Below are 19,331 nucleotides of genomic sequence, written 5' to 3'. Positions count from 1 at the left end.
CTCATGGGGCTTACAGTCCAGGCCGGAAGTAGACCAGACTCCCAGGCCTAAGGGGTCAGGGGGAGTGTGGTAGAAGGTGGCGCTGCTGGAGGAAAAGAAAGCAGCAGCGTCGACCGAGGGTGTGCTGGGATGCGGCCTGGGCACCCGGGGTTGAAAAGTGGTGGTCACAGTGGGCTCCGTTGAAAAGATACATTGAACTGGGTAAAGGAGTGTTCGGGAAGGAGGAAGCGAATTCCAGGCATAGCAAAGAGACAGTGTTCAAAGGGTGGGATGTGACTCGGGTCTGTATAAGAAACTGCAAGAACCCCTGGGATGTAAATGGATGGTGAGCATCCCAAACTCTGACAGGAAGTCCAGTTCAGCTACACAGCCAAAGCCATCCAACAGCACATGCGTGTTTGCCACCCTCCCCTCATTGCCCACCACTCTCCCTGCAACCCTTTAGTGGCTGGAGTACAGGCCTAGAATAGCCGACAGTTTAAACCTTAAATTGAGGGTATAGTCTACAGAGTGAGCAAAAGGGATTTCAAGATTTAAAAATTGTTTCCCATCAGGGATGCCACTTTCTTTTTCATTAAGAAAATGAATATAAAATTTCATGTTTCAGTGCCTGATCATAACATGCCACAGGGAAAACGAGGATGAACTGCCCTAATTTTCTCAAATAAGCCTGGCCTGACCTCTTCTCCATATCACTTCATGCTTTAACAGACTTCTGCACATAATAGAAAATGCAGCTCAGAGGGGACCTTTCTGAGAGACCTTCTCAACTCCTTCAGAGAGAAGTAATGATCCCCTCCTCAATGGTCCCTGATTAATTTGCTTATCATTATCAGCAGCATCAACAAGAGCAGCACAATCACCATCATCACATTTACCGAAGACTTAGGCGCCAATAGTTGGACTAAACACTTGAATTAACTCATTTAATTCTCATTTTACTCCCTCCCAATATTTATGATAACATTCGGCACAGTACATTGTTATTTGTATTTACATTTGTCTTTCCCTCCAACTACCAGGAATTCCTACGTCATAAGGTAAATCTTGGTAACTTCAACACCTTACTACAAGCCTGGCTCGATAATTGTTTTCTGAAAGAATGTATGAATAGAAGTAGTCCCAACTGGGGCTTTTGTACTCTTTTCGGCAGAGCTGTTGTTACTCAAAACACTTGTTTTGAAATGCCCTTCGGAGTCTGAGGTTACTTTATTTAGAATCTCTTCACTGATAGGAGATCTTCCTTTGCAAGAGATGTAAGTTACTCAGAGCTAAGTTTGGGGAATAAGGTGACTGAGTAATATCACTTTTGTCCCAGGAATAATATTGGGTTGGCCAGAAGGTTCGTTGGTGTTTTTTTTACCGTAAGATGGCTCTAGTAGCACTTAGTTGTCTTTAACGTCACTGGAAACGGTTTTGTTAGATTGTATATGACAGCTGTCATATCCGCGTGCATTTAAAAGACGACTTATCAAAGTTGGTGAATTTTTGTGTAGCCTTTTAGTATTGAAGAGGGAAGAAAAAAAGCAACATTTTTGGCACGGTATGCTTTGTTATTTCAAGAAAAGTAAAAACGCAACCGAAACGCAAGGGAAGATTTGTGCAGTGTACGGAGAACGTACTGAGACTGATTGAACGTATCAAACGTGGTTTGCAAAGTTTCGTGCTGGAGATTTCTCGCTGGACCCTGCTCCATGGTCAGGTAGACCAGATGAAGTTGATAGCGATCAAATCGAGACATGAATTGAGAACAATCAATGTTAAACCATGCAGGAGATAGCCCACACACTCAAAATATCCACATCAGGGCTGAAAGTCATTTGCACCGGCTTGGTTATGTGAATCGCTTTGATGTTTGGGTTCCACACAGGTGAAAAAAACCGTCTTGACCATATTTACGCATGCAATTCTCCACTTAAACGTAATGAAAATGGTCCGTTTGTAAAACAAGTTGTGACAGGCGATGAAAAGTGGATACCGTACGATAATGTGGAACGGAAGAGATCACGGGGCAGGCGAAATGAACCACCACCAACCACACCGAAGTCCGGTCTTCATCCAAAGAAGGTGATGTTGTGTATATGGTGGGATTGGAAGGGAGTCCCCTGTCATGAGCTCCTTCTGGAAAGCCAAACGATTAATTCCATCCCAGTTACACCAACTGAAAGCCGCACCCGACGAAAAGTGTCCATCCAGAATTAGTCAACAGAAAATGCATAATCTTCCATCAGGATAATGCGAGACTGCATGTTTCTTTGATGACCAGGCAAAAACTGTTACAGCTTGGCTGGGAAGTTCTGATTCATCTGCCATATTCACCAGACGTTGCACCTTCGGATTTCTATTTAGTTTGGTCTTTACAGAATTCTCTTAATGGAAGAAAATTCAATTCCCTAGAAGACTGTAAAAGGCACCTGGAACAGTTCTTTGCTCAAAAAGATAAAAAGTTTTGGGGAGATGGAACTATGAAGTTGCCTGAAAAATGGCAGAAGGTAGTGGAACAAAAGGGTGAATACATTGTTCAACAAAGTTCTTGGTAAAAATGAAAAATGTGTCTTTTAGTCTTACTTAAAAACCGAAGGTACTTTTTGGCCAACCCAACAGAATAGCTTAATAAGGAGACTGATATTTCTTATGTAGCTTAAAAGCCAGTTCTAAATCACTTCCCAAAAAAGTTTTGAATAATGGTGTCATCACTGGATTAAATTTGTAGCCTCCCAAAGTGATTGTTTTGAATGGTAGCATTTACTTGGGAGTGTAAATTTTGATATGCCTATTGTTTTATGCGTGTATAAAAAAAGACCAAAAAACAAAAAAAAACAAAACCCTCTTTCAGACCAGCATACAAGTAAAGGTAGACTTGCACACAACCCAGTGTATGAAAATTAAAATGGAGAATTAGAGGATAGTCACTCATTTATGGAATATCCATAACATGCTAGGCACTGTGCTAGGTGCTGCAGATGCAAGATGATGAAAGGATTATCTCTTGTTCTTAAGGAACTCCTAGTACAGTAATGATTACATCATTAAAATAATGCACTGAGGTGAATTACATTTTAATATACATAGCTTCAGAAATCACGTTTGGCATAAAGTGAGGTACAGGTAATGTGTAATAAGTGAGGGATTATGAAGTGGGATAGGATTAGTCAAGGAAGTCCTTTCTTAGAAGAAATTTGCTTGAATGGGGTTTTGAAAGAAAAACTTGGTATGGATTGGCAGAGAAAAGAAGTGGGCACTTCAGATTTAACTAAGCCAAAGTAGTAATCCAAATGTTGCTTGGTGAACCTGGAGGCAGATCAAAAAGAGATGGATTGTCTTGAGGGATATTTCATAGAGGTCGTGAAGAGAGAGTCCTTGAAGAAGCATTTCTCCCATAAGAGAACAGGACTCGAGTGAACATGTTTTCTAGATTCAGGGTCACTTTCCACTGGACAGTGCCAGATAAACACTGCCAAATTTCGTCTCTCTAAACCTCACTTTTCATATGTCTATGCTAACAGCCATCTTCTATTGACTCAAATAGAGGCAAACGTGTAAACAGGTAAGTGCAATACAAGCTTATACAGGAATCTCACTTAATTTAATATCCCCTTCATTATTTCTCATATTTTCCTATGTCTTTTTGTTATGCACATAAACCAAACTGAAATAGATGCAAGAATTTCTTTTAGTACATCCATACCACTGATACTCTTGCTGCAATTTCTCCAGACCGTGCAAGTTTTTAGGGAAGGAGCTAACCTTGAAGAGTATCAAAGAAAGAATTTCCTATATCCTTTTTCTCTTTTTTTGTCACTTTCTCCAGCATTGCTGTCTCCTTTCTTCCTCTCCAGCTTTTGGCCCTTCTCATAAGGATGGAAATGCTACTGTTTGGTGTCTGGGCCCTGCTGGCCCTGATTCCTTGCCCAGGTGAGGCTATTTGGGAAAGTTTCTTTAGCTAGTATGTGCCAGGGCACAGGTCAATGAGAAAGAGGATAGGAAATCCTGAGTGGGGCGACACTAGTATTCACTCATCTGGACCCTTGGGAGAGAGTCCTATTTCTTGGATCTAGGACACAGAATCCTAGGTGTTTCTGGCTCGTAACTGGGAAAACCCACATTAAGGGACAGGATAATAGACCATCAGAAAAAACCCTCTCTAAGAAATATACCTTCTCTGCTTGGCTCCCTGCCGCCCCTGGACTGTCCTATTCTGCTCTCGGGAATATTTTTACTTCTGTGTTGCCATCTTTTGTGTCATGATGAGCTACAATAGGATCTCCGTAGGACAGGGCCCATAGTGCAGTTGTGAAGAGTGAGTTCTCCAGATGGCAAGAAAGGAACTGGAGCCTTAGTGGGTAACATTGCTGCAAGAGTTGTGTATTCCCAGAAGGGACTAGTCTTTGGGAGATGAAGTAGATGGTGGACCTGGAATAGCTAAAGGGGACCGGTAAGGGAAGTTTTCGGGACACTGTGCCCCTCACCGATATCAGACATTTAAAACTTACCTGATGTCTCTCTCACTGTTCCTGAGAAGAGTTCCCTAACAGACTAAACTCTTAAGCATCCAAAAACATCTATTGCCTTAGCACCAAAGCAAAATGGAATAGTCTCACTTTGAGAAGAAGAAGTGAAAAGTTCCATGGAAATGAGTGACCCTGGGAGTCACCTTTATACCAGTGGTTCCCATAATTTGGTGTGCACAAAGGTCACCAGGAGTGCTTGTTTTGTTCCCTTGAGTATTTCCAGGTCCTGCCTTCACAAATTCTTAATCATTCAGTCTGAGGTGGAGCTGGAATCTGCAATCTACAAGCATTCCAGCATAATTCTGGTGAAGGCAATTCTTAGACCATAATTTGAGAAACACTGCTTTGAGGTATAAGTAACAAAGCTCTTTTTTTTTCAGGGGTCTACTTACCCCATGAGGGCCCTCAGCAGCCAATTCTGGAAGTTTCCAAGATTTCTGGAAGTTTAGGAAGAGAATGGTTTCCTGGGCATGATTTTTAGCAACGCCATAGTTTCCATGGTGACACTATTAGAGAAATCGAGATCCCAAGAAAGATGATGAGAGGAGGGAATGGTGGTAGAGTCAGGATTCTAACTTGTTGCTTAAGGGTCTCTTTCTTGTTTGTCCCCTGTACCCTTTTATTCAGGGTAGGTTTCCTCTTCTCTAACCTGTAACTAGATAGAATAGGCTCTGTATTTTCTTTCTTGGCTCTTGTGGTCCTCACCAGAGTCTATGGCATATGTGGTTGACCTTTTCAGGGGCTGCGGAAGACCTATTTGAGGTTTCTGTTTGGCCACATCAGGCCCGTGTAAAGTATGGGCAGTCCCTAATGGTCAACTGCAGCACCACATGTCCAGACCCGGGACCCAGTGGAATTGAGACCTTATTAAACAAAACCCAGGTGGGCAAAGGGCCTCAGTGGAAGGAGTTTCTCCTGGAAGATGTCACACAGAATTCCATCCTGCAGTGCTTCTTCTCTTGTGCAGGGATCCAAAAGGACATAAGCCTTGGCATCACTGTGTACCGTGAGTGGGGCTGAGGGCTGGGGAGGAAGGGAAGAGTGGGGGAGCATGACTGTGTCTTCTTTAGGGAATAATTAGAAAGAGACTTCTTTTAGGGGAGAGAATTGTGGCCCTTAATAAAGATTTCTGTCCTACTGTAGGGATTCTAGAGCCAATTATTTCTGTTTCCCTTTGGTGTAGGCCTTTAAATTAGGAGCAGACCATAGAGCGCCTCCAGACCTCTGTGCTTTGAGAATATGTTCAAATACAGGAGGCATTTGCTAATGATGCTAATTTATAAATTATCAAAAAAGTATAAAATTAGTGTTGAATTATTTGTCACAAATTTTTAGAATAAACAGGGATTAGGGGAAGCGGGGTCTTTGTAGGCTGGGGTAGTTGGAGAAGTCTCCACAGAAAAGGAGTCTCTTGAGTTTCACTCCTGCAAATGGTTAGGTTTTGAAGTGATGGGAATGGGTGAGGAGCCTCTTTCAGGTAGGCAAACAGCATTGGCAAAGATGTAGCCATAAGAATAAGTGTGATCTCTGGGGTGTCAGAGCTTGGTTAGCTAGGGTGTAGTTTTCATGTGACGGTAAGAAGCTCCTCAGAAGTTGCTCATGCCTCTGAAGCGCCTCTGGTAAGAGAGGAAAGCTCTCCAGAATGGCAGCAACTATCAAAGCAGGGGGCCCCTCAACAGTTACATTTCTTGGCTTTAGCCACCTTCGATGGGAAGAAGAAGGCTAAGTCATCTCATCTAGGGCAGAAAGCTGACACTGTTCATCAGATGGTTTAAGAGTAGTGGTCACCTTCTGTCACAGGCTTCCTGTCCTATACCATTTCTTTCTGGAGAGTTGAGTATCTTTCTCTCATCAAGCCCACCTTTTTTGTCTTAAAGAGCCACCAGAGCAAGTGACCATGGAGCTGCAGCCTGAATGGGTGGCTGTGGATGAAGCCTTTACAGTGACATGCCACGTGCCCAGTGTCACACCCCTGGAAAACCTCACCCTTACCCTTCTCCAGGATAACCAAGAACTACATAGAAAGAATTTTAGGAGCTTGGCTGTGGCCTCCCAAAGAGCTGAGGTCACCATCAGTGTCAAAGCCCAAAGGGAGGATGACAGGTGCAATTTCTCCTGCCATGCAGAACTGGACCTGAGTTCACATGGTGGAGGGCTCTTTTGCAGCAGCTCAGCCATCAAGGTGCTCCGAATCTTTGGTGAGTCAGAGCCCAGGTGTGGAAGGAATCCTGGGGCTCATTTTCCTCAGCTTACCTTGGCCTTTGGCACTGATTTCCCATAGTGTTTAGGATGAGGGTGTAAGGGTAATTGAGCTCCACCTTTACTTGAGTTTTAAACTCACCGTGGGGGACAGAGAGCTTCTAGCCCCACTCCCTACATTGTGGGGTCCTATATGACATGTGATTTATCATGGCTTTTCTCCTTTCTTTCCTTTTCCTCATTTCTTGGCAGAATTCTCTCAGAACCCCCAAATCTGGGTCTCTTCACTTCTGGAAGTTGGGATGGCAGAGACCATGAGCTGTGAGGTGGTTAGGGTGTTCCCAGCTGAAGAGGTAATGATCCACATGTTCCTGGGAGACCAGGAGCTTAGGCCCTTCCTCTCCTGGGAGGGAGACACAGTATGGGCCAATGCCACTGCTCGGGCCATGGAGACTGGTGATCAGGAGCTGTCTTGCCTTGTATCTCTGGGTTCAGTGGAACACAAAACAAGAGAGCCAGTGCATATCTATAGTAAGTAACCTGCCTCTTCCCTTCCCTTGACAGTTCTCTGCCATTGAAAACGTCCATAGTAAAGGCTTGGTGATTCAACTGCAAATATCCCTACTAATCTTTGCTAGGTATACTCCAAAGTGAACATTAGTTTTCATCTTTCTCTAAGTGCAGGGGTGCGCTGAGGCAGTAGTTCTATCTAGCCCTCACCCTGTTTCCTTAGGCCATCCTGCTTACAGAGTGATTGTGAATACTTGAACTTATTCCTAGGAACAATGATTTGGAGTGAGGAGGAAATCTGTAAGATGAAAAGACATCTCGCTATCCTTGCAGCAGAGGCATAGCCAAATATGTGCATGTGGCATTTGTTACAGGAGAAGCTCTCAAATTCCCCAACCATCTCGTTGCTCCGGCCAGTCAGCACAGAAGCAGTAATGGTATCCAAAGTCTTTCCCCTGTTGTCTGCCTACCCGAGGGGTACCACCAGCAGCAAGAGTACAGAAGTGGCTGCCAGTTTTGAGAAATATGTTTGATTCTCTTTTTCCTTTCTTTATAGGCTTCCCTCCGCCAATCCTGGAGATAGAAGAATTATACCCATTGGCAGGGACAGAAATTAATGTGACCTTCTCAGGGCATGTATTAACATCACCCAGCCCTACTCTTCGGCTTCAGGGAGCCCCAGATCTCCCTGCCCCTGGGGAGCCTGCCTGGCTTTTACTTACCTCCAGGGAGGAAGATGATGGCCGAAATTTCTCCTGTGAGGCCTCTTTGGAGGTTCAGGGTCAGCGGTTGAGCAAAACCACTGTGAACCAACTCCACGTCTTATGTGAGTAGAAGCCTGATCTTTCTTGTCAAAACAAGGATTATTAGTCTTCCATTTCCAGAGATCTTGGCCAGCAGCTTCATTATTAGAGTTGCCACATTTTTCTCATTAAAAAAAAAAAAAAAAATCAAAGGAGAAAATAAAATTAAAGCTCTCCAAGCTTACCTTACCCCTAGGAAAGTGAGTAGGGGGAAACCGGGAAGAGAAAAGAAAAAGTGGTTAAAGTGATCAGGCAGTATTAGTTGAGGGCCAAAGGCTGAGAACATAGGAAGTGATAGTTGGAGCCTATGCTGAGGAGGGAAATTTCCTCATAAAAACTTGTATTTTGAAAAGTAGAAAAATCGTTGTCTCTGGGTTCACCCCTACTCATGTTCTCACTCACTGAGAAGCAAAGATGGGAAGCAGGGACCCCAGGGCCATCAGGGACCAAGCAGTTCAGATCATTTAGTCTTAATCCATTAAAATGCCCTGTGCTGCATCTCAGTCTCATCCAGAGAGGAAAAAGAGTAGCTCAAAGCAGGGAACTGATGGTCCTCCCCTTGGGAAAGAAAGCTATTGGGTGGAGGAGACACAGTGTCTGGATTAGGGGAGGGACAGGGAGCGCCCAGCATGATGGAGACAAGGGAATGTGGCGCATTGAGCTGGCCCCTCTGGGCTCTTGTTTTTCCAGACAAGCCACGATTAGAGGAATCTGGTTGCCCTGGCAATCAGACCTGGTTGGAAGGGATGGCACAGATGCTTGCCTGTGTCCCAAAGGGAAACCCGACACCAATCTTGTTGTGTACCTGGAATGGGATGATCTTTGACCTTGAAGTGCCACAGAAGGCAACCCAGGACCACTCTAGAACCTACTGCTGCACAGCCACTAACCAGCTGGGCTCTGTCAGCAAAGACATTGCTGTCATTGTTCAAGGTGACTGCAGCTCCCCTGCTGCCAGGCCCAGGATGGAAATCCCCCAGGGGTTGGGATTCTTAACCAAACATGGAAAGAAGAAAGATTTTGGTGGGCTGGGGAGGGTGAGACTGACAAATGGGCCTTGTGGGCTGGGCTGGGGCGATTCTCCTGCCCTCGAACACTCCCACTTCTCTGTCTTCTGTGCTTGGGCAGGACTGGTTGAAGGAGTCAGTTCCACCATCTTCGTCATTATTATTGTCACCCTTGGAGTGGGCGTAATCGTCATAGCACTGTACTTGAACTATCGGCCCTGCAAGATAGAGAGGAGGAACTTGCCCTGTAGGCAGAAGGAGAAGAACAAAGAGGAGGAAAGCCAGTTTGCTGTTCAACAAGCAGAAAAGCACAATGCACAGAACTGTTAGTTAGAAACAGCTATTTGGTTGAAGGCACCCTCTACTACCGGGGTTTCCTGAGGGAGGGAAGAGGGAGTAGAAGAGAAAGGAAGAGACATTATCCTTTGTGTTCTGTGGTCCCATAAAACAGTGTTTCAGGCCCTCATGTCCTGTGGATCCAATCCACCCACAAGCTCAACTCCTCTGAGTAGGAATTCAGTCTCAGTGTTCACCTGGTGAGAGGGCCTTTTGCTCCTTGCTGTGTGCTTAATCAGTCCACTCTCAGATTCAGAAAAGAAGATCCTGCCTGTGCCTTGTCACCCCCATTCCCACTGCCCTTTGCTCCCAAACATCAGACTGAAGAGATAGCCAGAAATATCTCTGAAATACAACTCATTTCTCAGGGTTTCCTCATGACTAAGTGGGAACAAATTTCTTAGTCTGGGGACTGGGGTTTGAAGGGAGTCAATACCAAACAAAGGGCTAGGAATCAGAACCCGATTCCCCCCTACACATTCCTGTGCTCCCCTAGCCTGGGGTTCTGGAATGCTGGCTCCCAGAGCTGAGCTTGATGACATCATTAAGGCTCAGTGTCTGGTTAGGCTTCAACTCACTAACCATCTATTGTGTGCCATAGAGGAGTACACAAATCATAAGAAATTCCACACTGGGTCAGACAAGCAGCTTTTCTAGCCCAGTGTTCTGTCCCTGAAACGGAAGGTAGAGTTCTTCCATGAAATTGAGCTCCAAACATCTCTGAATTCCTTTTCATAATCCATTATAGAGTAGATCATCTGTGAGTTCACATTAAACATATTAATTTTTTTTTACCTGTACAAGCTCTTAGGGTAGAGTTCCAATGTTTATTCTCCTTTTATATAAAGAAGTATATATTTTTATACGTCTGCAAACTTCCCTTTAAGCTTCAGGAGGACTCCTCCTGTGACAATGTTCACTATATGATTGAGCTTCCTTCTCTGTTCTTTGGAAAGATTATATTCACCCCCTAGAGAAGACATGAAGAATTGTAAAACCAGGTCTTTTCTCCCAAATCAGTCATGTATGGGTCACTGAAATGTTGGAAATGATAAAAAGTAAAAGTGATTTTACGACCTCTGAAAGTATTTCTCTTCTGTGTCACTGCTGAAAGTTTTTATTAAGTCACATAGTTGCACTTTGAGAACAACTTCTATGAAAAGAATATCAAGTTGGTAGCATAACCAAACAGCCCAGGGCAGGTGGTGCATTAGTTCAGGAAGCAGCCTTTTTGACTTGCCTTCAAAACTAAAGTCCAGACTTCCAGATAGAGGTCCACAGCCTTCCAAATTGAAGACACCAGATAGAAAGAACACAGCATCAGGCATCAAAGTGAAAAAACTGTCTCATTCTTCCCAGACCTTTCCTGAGTCTGGGTTATGGATTAGCTATAAAATAATCCTTTCGTTTCAACACATACAAAGCAGCAGGGATACAATGGTGAACAAAATACTGTCCCTGCTGCTACAAGCTAGAGCACGTCAACAGGAAAGCACAATTGCACCTTAAATGCTATGAATGGGGAAGCACAAGTCCTTAGGAGAACACCTAACTCAGGATCAAGGAAGGCTTCCTGGGGGGAGCTTGGAAGTACCCCGTTTGACTTTACAAAACAGCAGCCCTCCAAAATGACCTTCTCCGCTTCAATTATTCTACTAAATATACTAGCCACTGCTCTCTCATCATGTGAGTAATAGAAATTATCCACTTTTCTGAATTGAGCACTTGGGGAAATAAGTTAGAAAGAGGAGTATGGAGTTGCCTCATCCGGGAATCTTCAGTCATTTCAGTGTCTGGGGATCAGCTGCATCAGGTCTGTAGCTGTCTCGTATCTGCAAACCCCACCTCATGGCCCCAGTGCTCTGTGGCACAGTGAATCCTAAACAGGAGGGAGGAAGGGGGTCATTCTGACTTCTTGGTCCACCTTGGGGAGCCTGGAGGCTTAGCCTGCTCCTGCCTTTGCTTCTCACTGCCACATGGTGTCACTGTTGACAGTGTCCTACACAGTCCATCAAACCTTGCGGTACTACAAATCCAGGTTCCCAGGTGGGCTGCCGAGGATCCTCCAGGGAGGACGATCGGCTTCCCAGGGCTTGGTCCAGCTTTGGTGATGCCTTGCATGGATTTCCAGGGTTACAGTTCTTAGAGCTGGGTACTTTGGATTAGCTGTCCTCCAAGGCTTCTCAGATTTGGGTAGGCTCTTTCCCTTGTAGATTTGGAACCTCTGCTTCCTTTCTCTCCCCAGGGGTCCACACAACCAGGGGTCAAGTGGCCCCTCCTAGTCAATTCTTAAAGCACAAAGGATCTTGTTACATGTTTTTTCCAGAGTTATACAGCTGGCCACTGCTCACCCTTCTAAGGGTAGCTGCCTTTAGTGTCTCCCAGGGGCCCCACCCCCTAAAAGGTTTTGATCATACTCCTTTTCTGAAAATAGAGTAACCAGCTAACACTTAACTGCAGCTACCCTGATTATCTCCAGGTGAAGAGAGCTACCTTTAATACTCCAAAATTTATCCTCTTAGGAAAGTCAAGGTGACTCACTTTTAGACCTGAGAAAACAAAAATCTTCAATGAAGCTTCTTACTATAGGGATGATAATAACAGCATTTATCTATTACATAATTATATTTGGAAAGAAATGACATAGTACTGGTAAAAACACTAGCATAGTGTCATATACATGTATTTACAAGTATTAGTTTTTACTATATAATGCTGGTGGTAATCACACCCATAATAAACTGAAAGCAAGAGACAGAAATCCGAGCTCTACCCACCACCAGTCCCTCCCATCAGGAAACTTACACAAGCCTCTTAGATAGCCTCATCCACCAGAGGGCAGACAGCAGAAGCAAGAAGAACTACAATCCTGCAAGCCTGTGGAACAAAAACCACATTCACAGAAAGATAGACAAGATGAAAAGGCAGAGGGCTATGTACCAGATGAAGGAACAAGATAAAACCCCAGAAAAACAACTAAATGAAGTGGAGATAGGCAACCTTCCAGAAAAAGAATTCAGAATAATGATAGTGAAGATGATCCAGGACCTCGGAAAAAGAATGGAGGCAAAGATCGAGAAGATGCAAGAAATGTTTAACAAAGACCTAGAAAGAAACAGAGATAAACAATTCAATAACTGAAATGAAAACTACATTAGAAGGAATGAATAGCAGAATAACTGAGGCAGAAGAACGGATAAGTGACCTGGAAGACAGAATGGTGGAATTCACTGCTGCAGAACAAACTAAAGAAAAAAGAATGAAAAGAAATGAAGACAGCCTAAGAGACCTCTGGGACAACATTAAATGCAACAACATTCGCATTACAGGGGTCCCAGAAGGAGAAGAGAGAGAGAAAGGACCAGAGAAAATATTTGAAGAGATTATAGTTGAAGACTTCCCTAACATGGGAAAGGAAATAGCCACCCAAATCCAGGAAGCACAGCAAGTCCCATACAGGATAAACCCAAGGAGAAACACGCCGAGACACACAGTAATCAAATTGGCAAAAATTAAAGACAAAGAAAAATTATTGAAAGCAGCAAGGGAAAAATGACACATAACATACAAGGGAACTCCCATAAGGTTAACAGCTGATTTCTCAGCAGAGACTCTACAAGCCAGAAGGGAGTGGCATGATATACTTAAAGTGATGAAAGGGAAGAGCCTACAACCAAGATTACTCTACCCAGCAAGGATCTCATTCAGATTCGATAGAGAAATCAAAAGCTTTACAGACAAGCAAAAGCTAAGAGAATTCAGCACCACCAAACCAGCTCTAACAACAAATGCTAAAGGAACTTCTCTAAGTAGGAAACACAAGAGAAGAAAAGGACCTACAAAAACAAACCCAAAACAATTAAGAAAATGGTCATAGGAATGAACATATCAATAATTGCCTTAAACGTGAATGGATTAAATGCTCCAACCAAAAGACACAGTCTTGCTGAATGGATACAAAAACAAGACCCATCTATATGCTGTCTACAAGAGACCCACCTCAGACCTAGGGACACATACAGACTGAAAGTGAGGGGATGGAAAAAGATATTCCATGCAAATGGAAATCAAAAGACAGCTGGAGTAGCAATACTCATATAAGATAAAATAGACTTTAAAATAAAGAATGTTACAAGAGACAAGGAAGGACACTACATAATGATCCAGGGATCAATCCAAGAAAAAGATATAACAATTATAAATATATATGCACCCAACATAGGAGCACCTCAATACATAAGGCAACTGCTAACAGCTATAAAAGAGGAAATCGACAGTAACACAATAATAGTGGGGGACTTTAACACCTCACTTACCCCAATGGACAGATCATCCAAAATGAAAATAAATAAGGAAACAGAAGCTTTAAATGACACAATAGACCAGATAGATTTAATTGATATTTGTAGGACATTCCATCCAAAAACAGCAGATTACACTTTCTTCTCAAGTGCGCACGGAACATTCTCCAGGATAGATCGCATCTTGGGTCACAAATCAAGCTTCAGTAAATTTAAGAAAATTGAAATCATATCAAGCATCTTTTCTGACCACAATGCTATGAGATTAGAAATGAACTACAGGGGAAAAAACGTAAAAAGCACAAACCCATGGAGGCTAAACAATACGTTACTAAATAACCAAGAGATCACTGAAGAAATCAAAGAGGAAATCAAAAAATACCTAGAGACAAATGACAATAAAAACACGATGATCCAAAACCTATGGCATGCAGCAAAAGCAGTTCTAAGAGGGAAGTTTATAGCTATACAAGCCTACCTCAAGAAACAATAAAAATCTCAAATAAACAATCTAACCTTACACCTAAAGGAACTAGAGAAAGAAGAACAAACAAAACCCAAAGTTAGCAGAAGGAAAGAAATCATAAAGATCAGAGCAGAAATAAATGAAATAGAAACAAAGAAAACAATAGCAAAGATCAATACAACTAAAAGCTGGTTCTTTGAGAAGATAAACAAAATTGATAAACCATTAGCCAGACTCATCAAGAAAAAGAGGGAGAGGACTCAGATCAATAAAATTAGAAATGAAAAAGGAGAAGTTACAACAGACACCGCAGAAATACAAAGCATCCTAACAGACTACTACAAGCAACTCTATGCCAACAAAATGGACAACCTGGAAGAAATGGACCTTTCTTAGAAAGGTATAACCTTCCAAGACTGAACCAGGAAGAAATAGAAAATATGAACAGACCAATCACAAGTAATGAAATTGAAACTGTGATTAAAAATCTTCCAACAAACAAAAGTCCAGGACCAGATGGCTCCACAGGTGAATTCTATCAAACATTTAGAGAAGAGCTAACACCCATCCTTCTCAAACTCTTCCCAAAAATTGCAGAGGAAGGAACACTCCCAAACTCATTCTATGAGGCCACCATCACCCTGATACCAAAACCAGACAAAGATACTACAAAAAAAGAAAATTACAGACCAATATCACTGATGAATATAGATGCAAAAATCCTCAACAAAATACTAGCAAACAGAATCCAACAACACATTATAAGGATCATACACCATGATCAAGTGGGATTTATCCCAGGGATGCAAGGATTCTTCAATATACGCAAATCAATCAATGTGATACACCATATTAACAAATTGAAGAATAAAAACCATATGATCATCTCAATAGATGCAGAAAAAGCTTTTGACAAAATTCAACACCCATTTATGATAAAAACTCTCCAGAAAGTGGGCACAGAGGGAACCTACCTCAACATAATAGAGGCCATATACGACAAACCCACAGCAAACATCATTCTCAATGGTGAAAAACTGAAAGCATTTCCTCTAAGATCAGGAACAAGACAAGGATGTCCACTCTCGCCACTGTTACTCAACACAGTTTTGGAAGTCCTAGCCACGGCAATCAGAGAAGAAAAAGAAATAAAAGGAATACAAATTGGGAAAGAAGAAGTAAAACTGTCACTGTTTGCAGATGACATGATACTATACATAGAGAATCTTAAAGATGCCACCAGAAAACTACTAGAGCTAGTCAATGAATTTGGTAAAGTTGCAGGATACAAAATTAATGCACAGAAATCTCTTGCATTCCTATACACTAATGATGAAAAATCTGAAAGAGAAATTAAGGAAACACTCCCATTGACCATTGCAACAAAAAGAATAAAATACCTAGGAATAAACCTACCTAGGGAGACAAAAGGCCTGTAGGCAGAAAACTATAAGACACTGATGAAATAATTTAAAGATGATACCACCAGATGGAGAGATATACCATGTTCTTGGACTGAAAGAATCAACATTGTGAAAATGACTATACTACCCAAAGCAATCTACAGATTCAATGCAATCCCTATCAAATTACCAATGGCATTTTTTACGGAACTAGAACAAAAAATCTTAAAATTTGTATGGAGACACAAAAGTCCCCGAATAGCCAAAGCAGTCTTGAGGGAAAAAAAAACAGAGCTGGAGGAATCAGACTCCCTGACTTCAGACTATACTACAAAGCTACAGTAATCAAGACAATATGGTACTGGCACAAAAACAGAAACATAGATCAATGGGACAAGATAGAAAGCCCAGAGATAAACCCACGCACCTATGGTCAACTAATCTATGACAAAGGAGGCAAGGATATACAATGGAGAAAAGACAGTCTCTTCAATAAGTGGTGCTGGGGAAACTGGACAGCTACATGTGAAAGAATGAAATTAGAACACTCCCTAACACCATACACAAAAATAAACTCAAAATGGATTCGAGACCTAAATGTAAGACCAGACACTATAAAACTCTTAGAGGAAAACATAGGAAGAACACTCTTTGACATAAATCACAGCAAGATCTTTTTTGATCCACCTCCTAGAGGAATGGAAATAAAAACAAAAATAAACAAATGGGACCTAATGAGACTTCAAAGCTTTTGCACAACAAAGGAAACCATAAACAAGACGAAAAGACAACCCTCAGAATGGGAGAAAATATTTGCAAATGAGTCAGCAGACAAAGGATTAATCTCCAAAATATATAAACAGCTCATGCAGCTCAATATTAAAGAAACAAACAACCCAATCCAAAAATGGGCAGAAGACCTAAACAGACATTTCTCCAAAGAAGACATACAGATGGCCAAGAAGCACATGAAAAGCTGCTCAACATCACTAATTATTAGAGAAATGCAAATCACAACTACAATGAGGTATCACCTCACACCAGTTAGAATGGGCATCATCAGAAAATCTACAAACAACAAATGCTGGAGAGGGTGTGGAGAAAAGGGAACCCTCTTGCACTGTTGGTGGGAATGTAAATTGATACAGCCACTATGGAGAACAGTATGGAGGTTCCTTAAAAAACTAAAAATAGAATTATCATATGATCCAGCAATCCCACTACTGGGCATATACCCAGAGAAAACCATAATTCAAAAAGACACATGCACCCCAATGTTCATTGCAGCACTATTTACAATAGCCAGGTCATGGAAGCAACCTAAATGCCCATCAACAGATGAATAGATAAAGAAGATGTGGTACATATGTACAATGGAATATTACTCAGCCATAAAAAGGAACGAAATTGAGTCATTTGTTGAGACGTGGATGGATCTAGAGACTGTCATACAGAGTGAAGTAAATCAGAAAGAGAAAAACGAATATCGTATATTAACGCATGTATGTGGAACCTAGAAAAATGGTACAGATGAACCGGTTTGCAGGGCAGAAGTTGAGACACAGATGTAGAGAACAAATGTATGGACACCAAGGGGGGAAAGCCGCGGTGGGGGGGATGGTGGTGTGCTGAATTGGGCGATTGGGATTGACATGTATACATTGATGTGTAAAAAATTGATGACTAATAAGAACCTGCTGTATAAAAAAATAAATAAAATAAAATTCAAAAAAAAAAAAAGTCAGAAATCCATGGCAACGACTGAGGGCCATCAAAAGTCATATACACCACTGATACTTCCTTTCTCTTTTTCCATTGTGTTCTCACTTCCTCTTTTTCTATTCCATTTCTTTTTCCTTCCTCTACTTTCCTGTTTTTTTTTTTTTGTTGTTGTTGTTCCCTAAGATTTGGGACTACTAGTAGGAGGGCCAATTGTCCCAGTTTGCATTGAGCGGAGAGGTTCCTAAAACATGGGACTTTTGGCACTAAAATTGAGAAAGTCTCATGCAAACTGGCACGAACTGGTCACCCTAATACTGGTATCACTCAAAGTGTTTCTCAGCTTTGCCGGGGCCGGATTTAAAGAAGTCACAAAGCAGTATCATTTTTGCTTATCCCAGAAGCCCAGGTCCTGTAATTCTGAGGACTTGTGAAGCAAGGGCAAAGTGTAAGTCCTCTCAAATGTGTGTAAAAGGACAAAACTCACCATATGTGTTTCAGCAATAATGATGGGAGAAATTCAGAATGATCATTTCAGGTTAAATTTAAAAGATTACATGGCATCAGAAAAACGTTATTCCAAGGGGTCTAGGATTACTGGAGCTCTGCCTATTGAACACTTTCTTCTGCAAATCTCACTAATCTTAACCTTGGGGAAGACTTTTTCACTAGAAAATAATTTTTAAACATTTAAAATCATGCATTCAGATGTAATGTACAACATGGTGACTATAGTTAACACTGTACTGCATATTTGAAAGTTGCTAAGAGAATCGATCTTAAAAGTTCTGGGCTTCCCTGGTGGTGCAGTGGTTAAGAATCCGCCTGCCAATGCAGGGGACACAGGTTCGAGCCCTGGTCTGGGAAGATCCCACATCCCACTAAGTCCGTGCGCCACAACTACTGAGCCTGTGCTCTGGAGCCCACGAGCCACAATTACTGAGCCCGCGTGCTGCAACTACTGAAATCCGCATGCCTAGAGCCGGTGCTCCGCAAAAAGAGAAGCCACCGCGATGAGAATCCCGCGCTCCGCAACGAAGAGTAGCCCCCGCTCACCACAACTAGAGAAAGCCTGCGCGCAGCAACGAAGACCCAACGCTGCCAAAAATAAATAAATTAAAAAATAAATACATTTTAAAAAATGTTGAAAAAAAAAGTTCTCATTACAAGAAAAAATTTTTTGTAACTATGTATGCTGACGGATATTAACTAGACTTATTGTGGTGCTCATTTTGCAATATATACAAATATCAAATCATTATGTTGTATACCTGAAACTAATGTTTTATGCCAATTATACCTCAATTAAAAAATTTAAATTGCAGTAAAATATTCATGACATAAAATTTACCACTTTAAGTGCACAGTTCAATAATAACTACATTCACATTGTTGTGAATTACACAATTGTGTAATTCACAACAGAAACTCATTTTCATTTTGCAAAACTAAAAGTCTACCCGTTAAACAACTCCCCATTCCCTTTCCCCCCAGCCCCTGGTAACCAGCATTCTACTTTCTGTCTCTATGAATTTGACTACTCAAAGTACTTCACATGGGAGGAATCATCCAGTATTTGTCCTTTTGCTACTGACTTATTAGAATTTTTTAAACTGACTGGTTAGAACTGGAAACAGAAAGTGTAGAAACTGGTCCAGGTCTCTCATCTCCTTTTGCCCCCTTTTACCAATACGATACCTGTGGACACGTGCATTTCATCTTTGTGGTCCCAACTCAGTGATTCTCAGCCTTCTCACCTGGGGAGTTTTTAAAATTCTCTTGTCCAGATCCCATCCCAGATCCATTAAAGTCAGAATCTCAGGGAGTGAAGGCTACAGAAAACACCCCCGGCATTTCTAATTTACAGCCGAGTTTGCCATCCAACGCCTAACTGGAGAGCTGAAAGGGAGACTAACAGTAGACAAATCAAAGAGTTTAAGGTAGATGGTCTTTAAGGTCTTTTTAAATTCGAAAATTTTGCAAAATCCACTAGCGTCTTCGTAATTCTCAACCAGCAGTGGTTGAGTTGATTCAGCTACGCCCGCCCAGAAGGAGCTGAGTGGAAGCTCTCTGGAG

At 42.1% G+C, this 19,331-nt stretch overlaps 1 protein-coding gene across 1 annotated transcript; it reads left to right on the top strand.

Annotated features, from left to right (window-relative positions):
- The first annotated feature begins 3,860 nt into the window (after nt 1–3,860).
- On the top strand, nt 3,861–9,360 carry LOC137755464 (intercellular adhesion molecule 1-like). The gene is made up of 7 exons (XM_068531635.1): nt 3,861–3,915; nt 5,251–5,517; nt 6,389–6,709; nt 6,963–7,241; nt 7,777–8,046; nt 8,714–8,956; nt 9,152–9,360. The coding sequence occupies exons 1-7, from the start codon at nt 3,861–3,863 to the stop codon at nt 9,358–9,360; spliced, it is 1,644 nt and encodes a 547-aa protein (XP_068387736.1).
- The last annotated feature ends 9,971 nt before the right edge of the window (nt 9,361–19,331 follow it).

Source organism: Eschrichtius robustus, chromosome 20 (assembly GCF_028021215.1).
Source record: "Eschrichtius robustus isolate mEscRob2 chromosome 20, mEscRob2.pri, whole genome shotgun sequence".
NCBI classification, from domain to species: domain Eukaryota; kingdom Metazoa; phylum Chordata; class Mammalia; order Artiodactyla; family Eschrichtiidae; genus Eschrichtius; species Eschrichtius robustus.
Note: the sequence above shows the minus strand (reverse complement) of the source record. Positions and strands in the feature narration are given on the sequence as shown.

Bases quoted from the DNA above. Each gene is read 5' to 3' on its own strand.
- LOC137755464 (XM_068531635.1), top strand. From the start codon at position 3,861: ATGGAAATGCTACTGTTTGGTGTCTGGGCCCTGCTGGCCCTGATTCCT. The intron at 3,916-5,250 runs GTGAGGCTATTT...TGACCTTTTCAG, and splicing joins GGCCCTGATTCCTTGCCCAG to GGGCTGCGGAAGACCTATTT. The intron at 6,710-6,962 runs GTGAGTCAGAGC...ATTTCTTGGCAG, and splicing joins CAAGGTGCTCCGAATCTTTG to AATTCTCTCAGAACCCCCAA.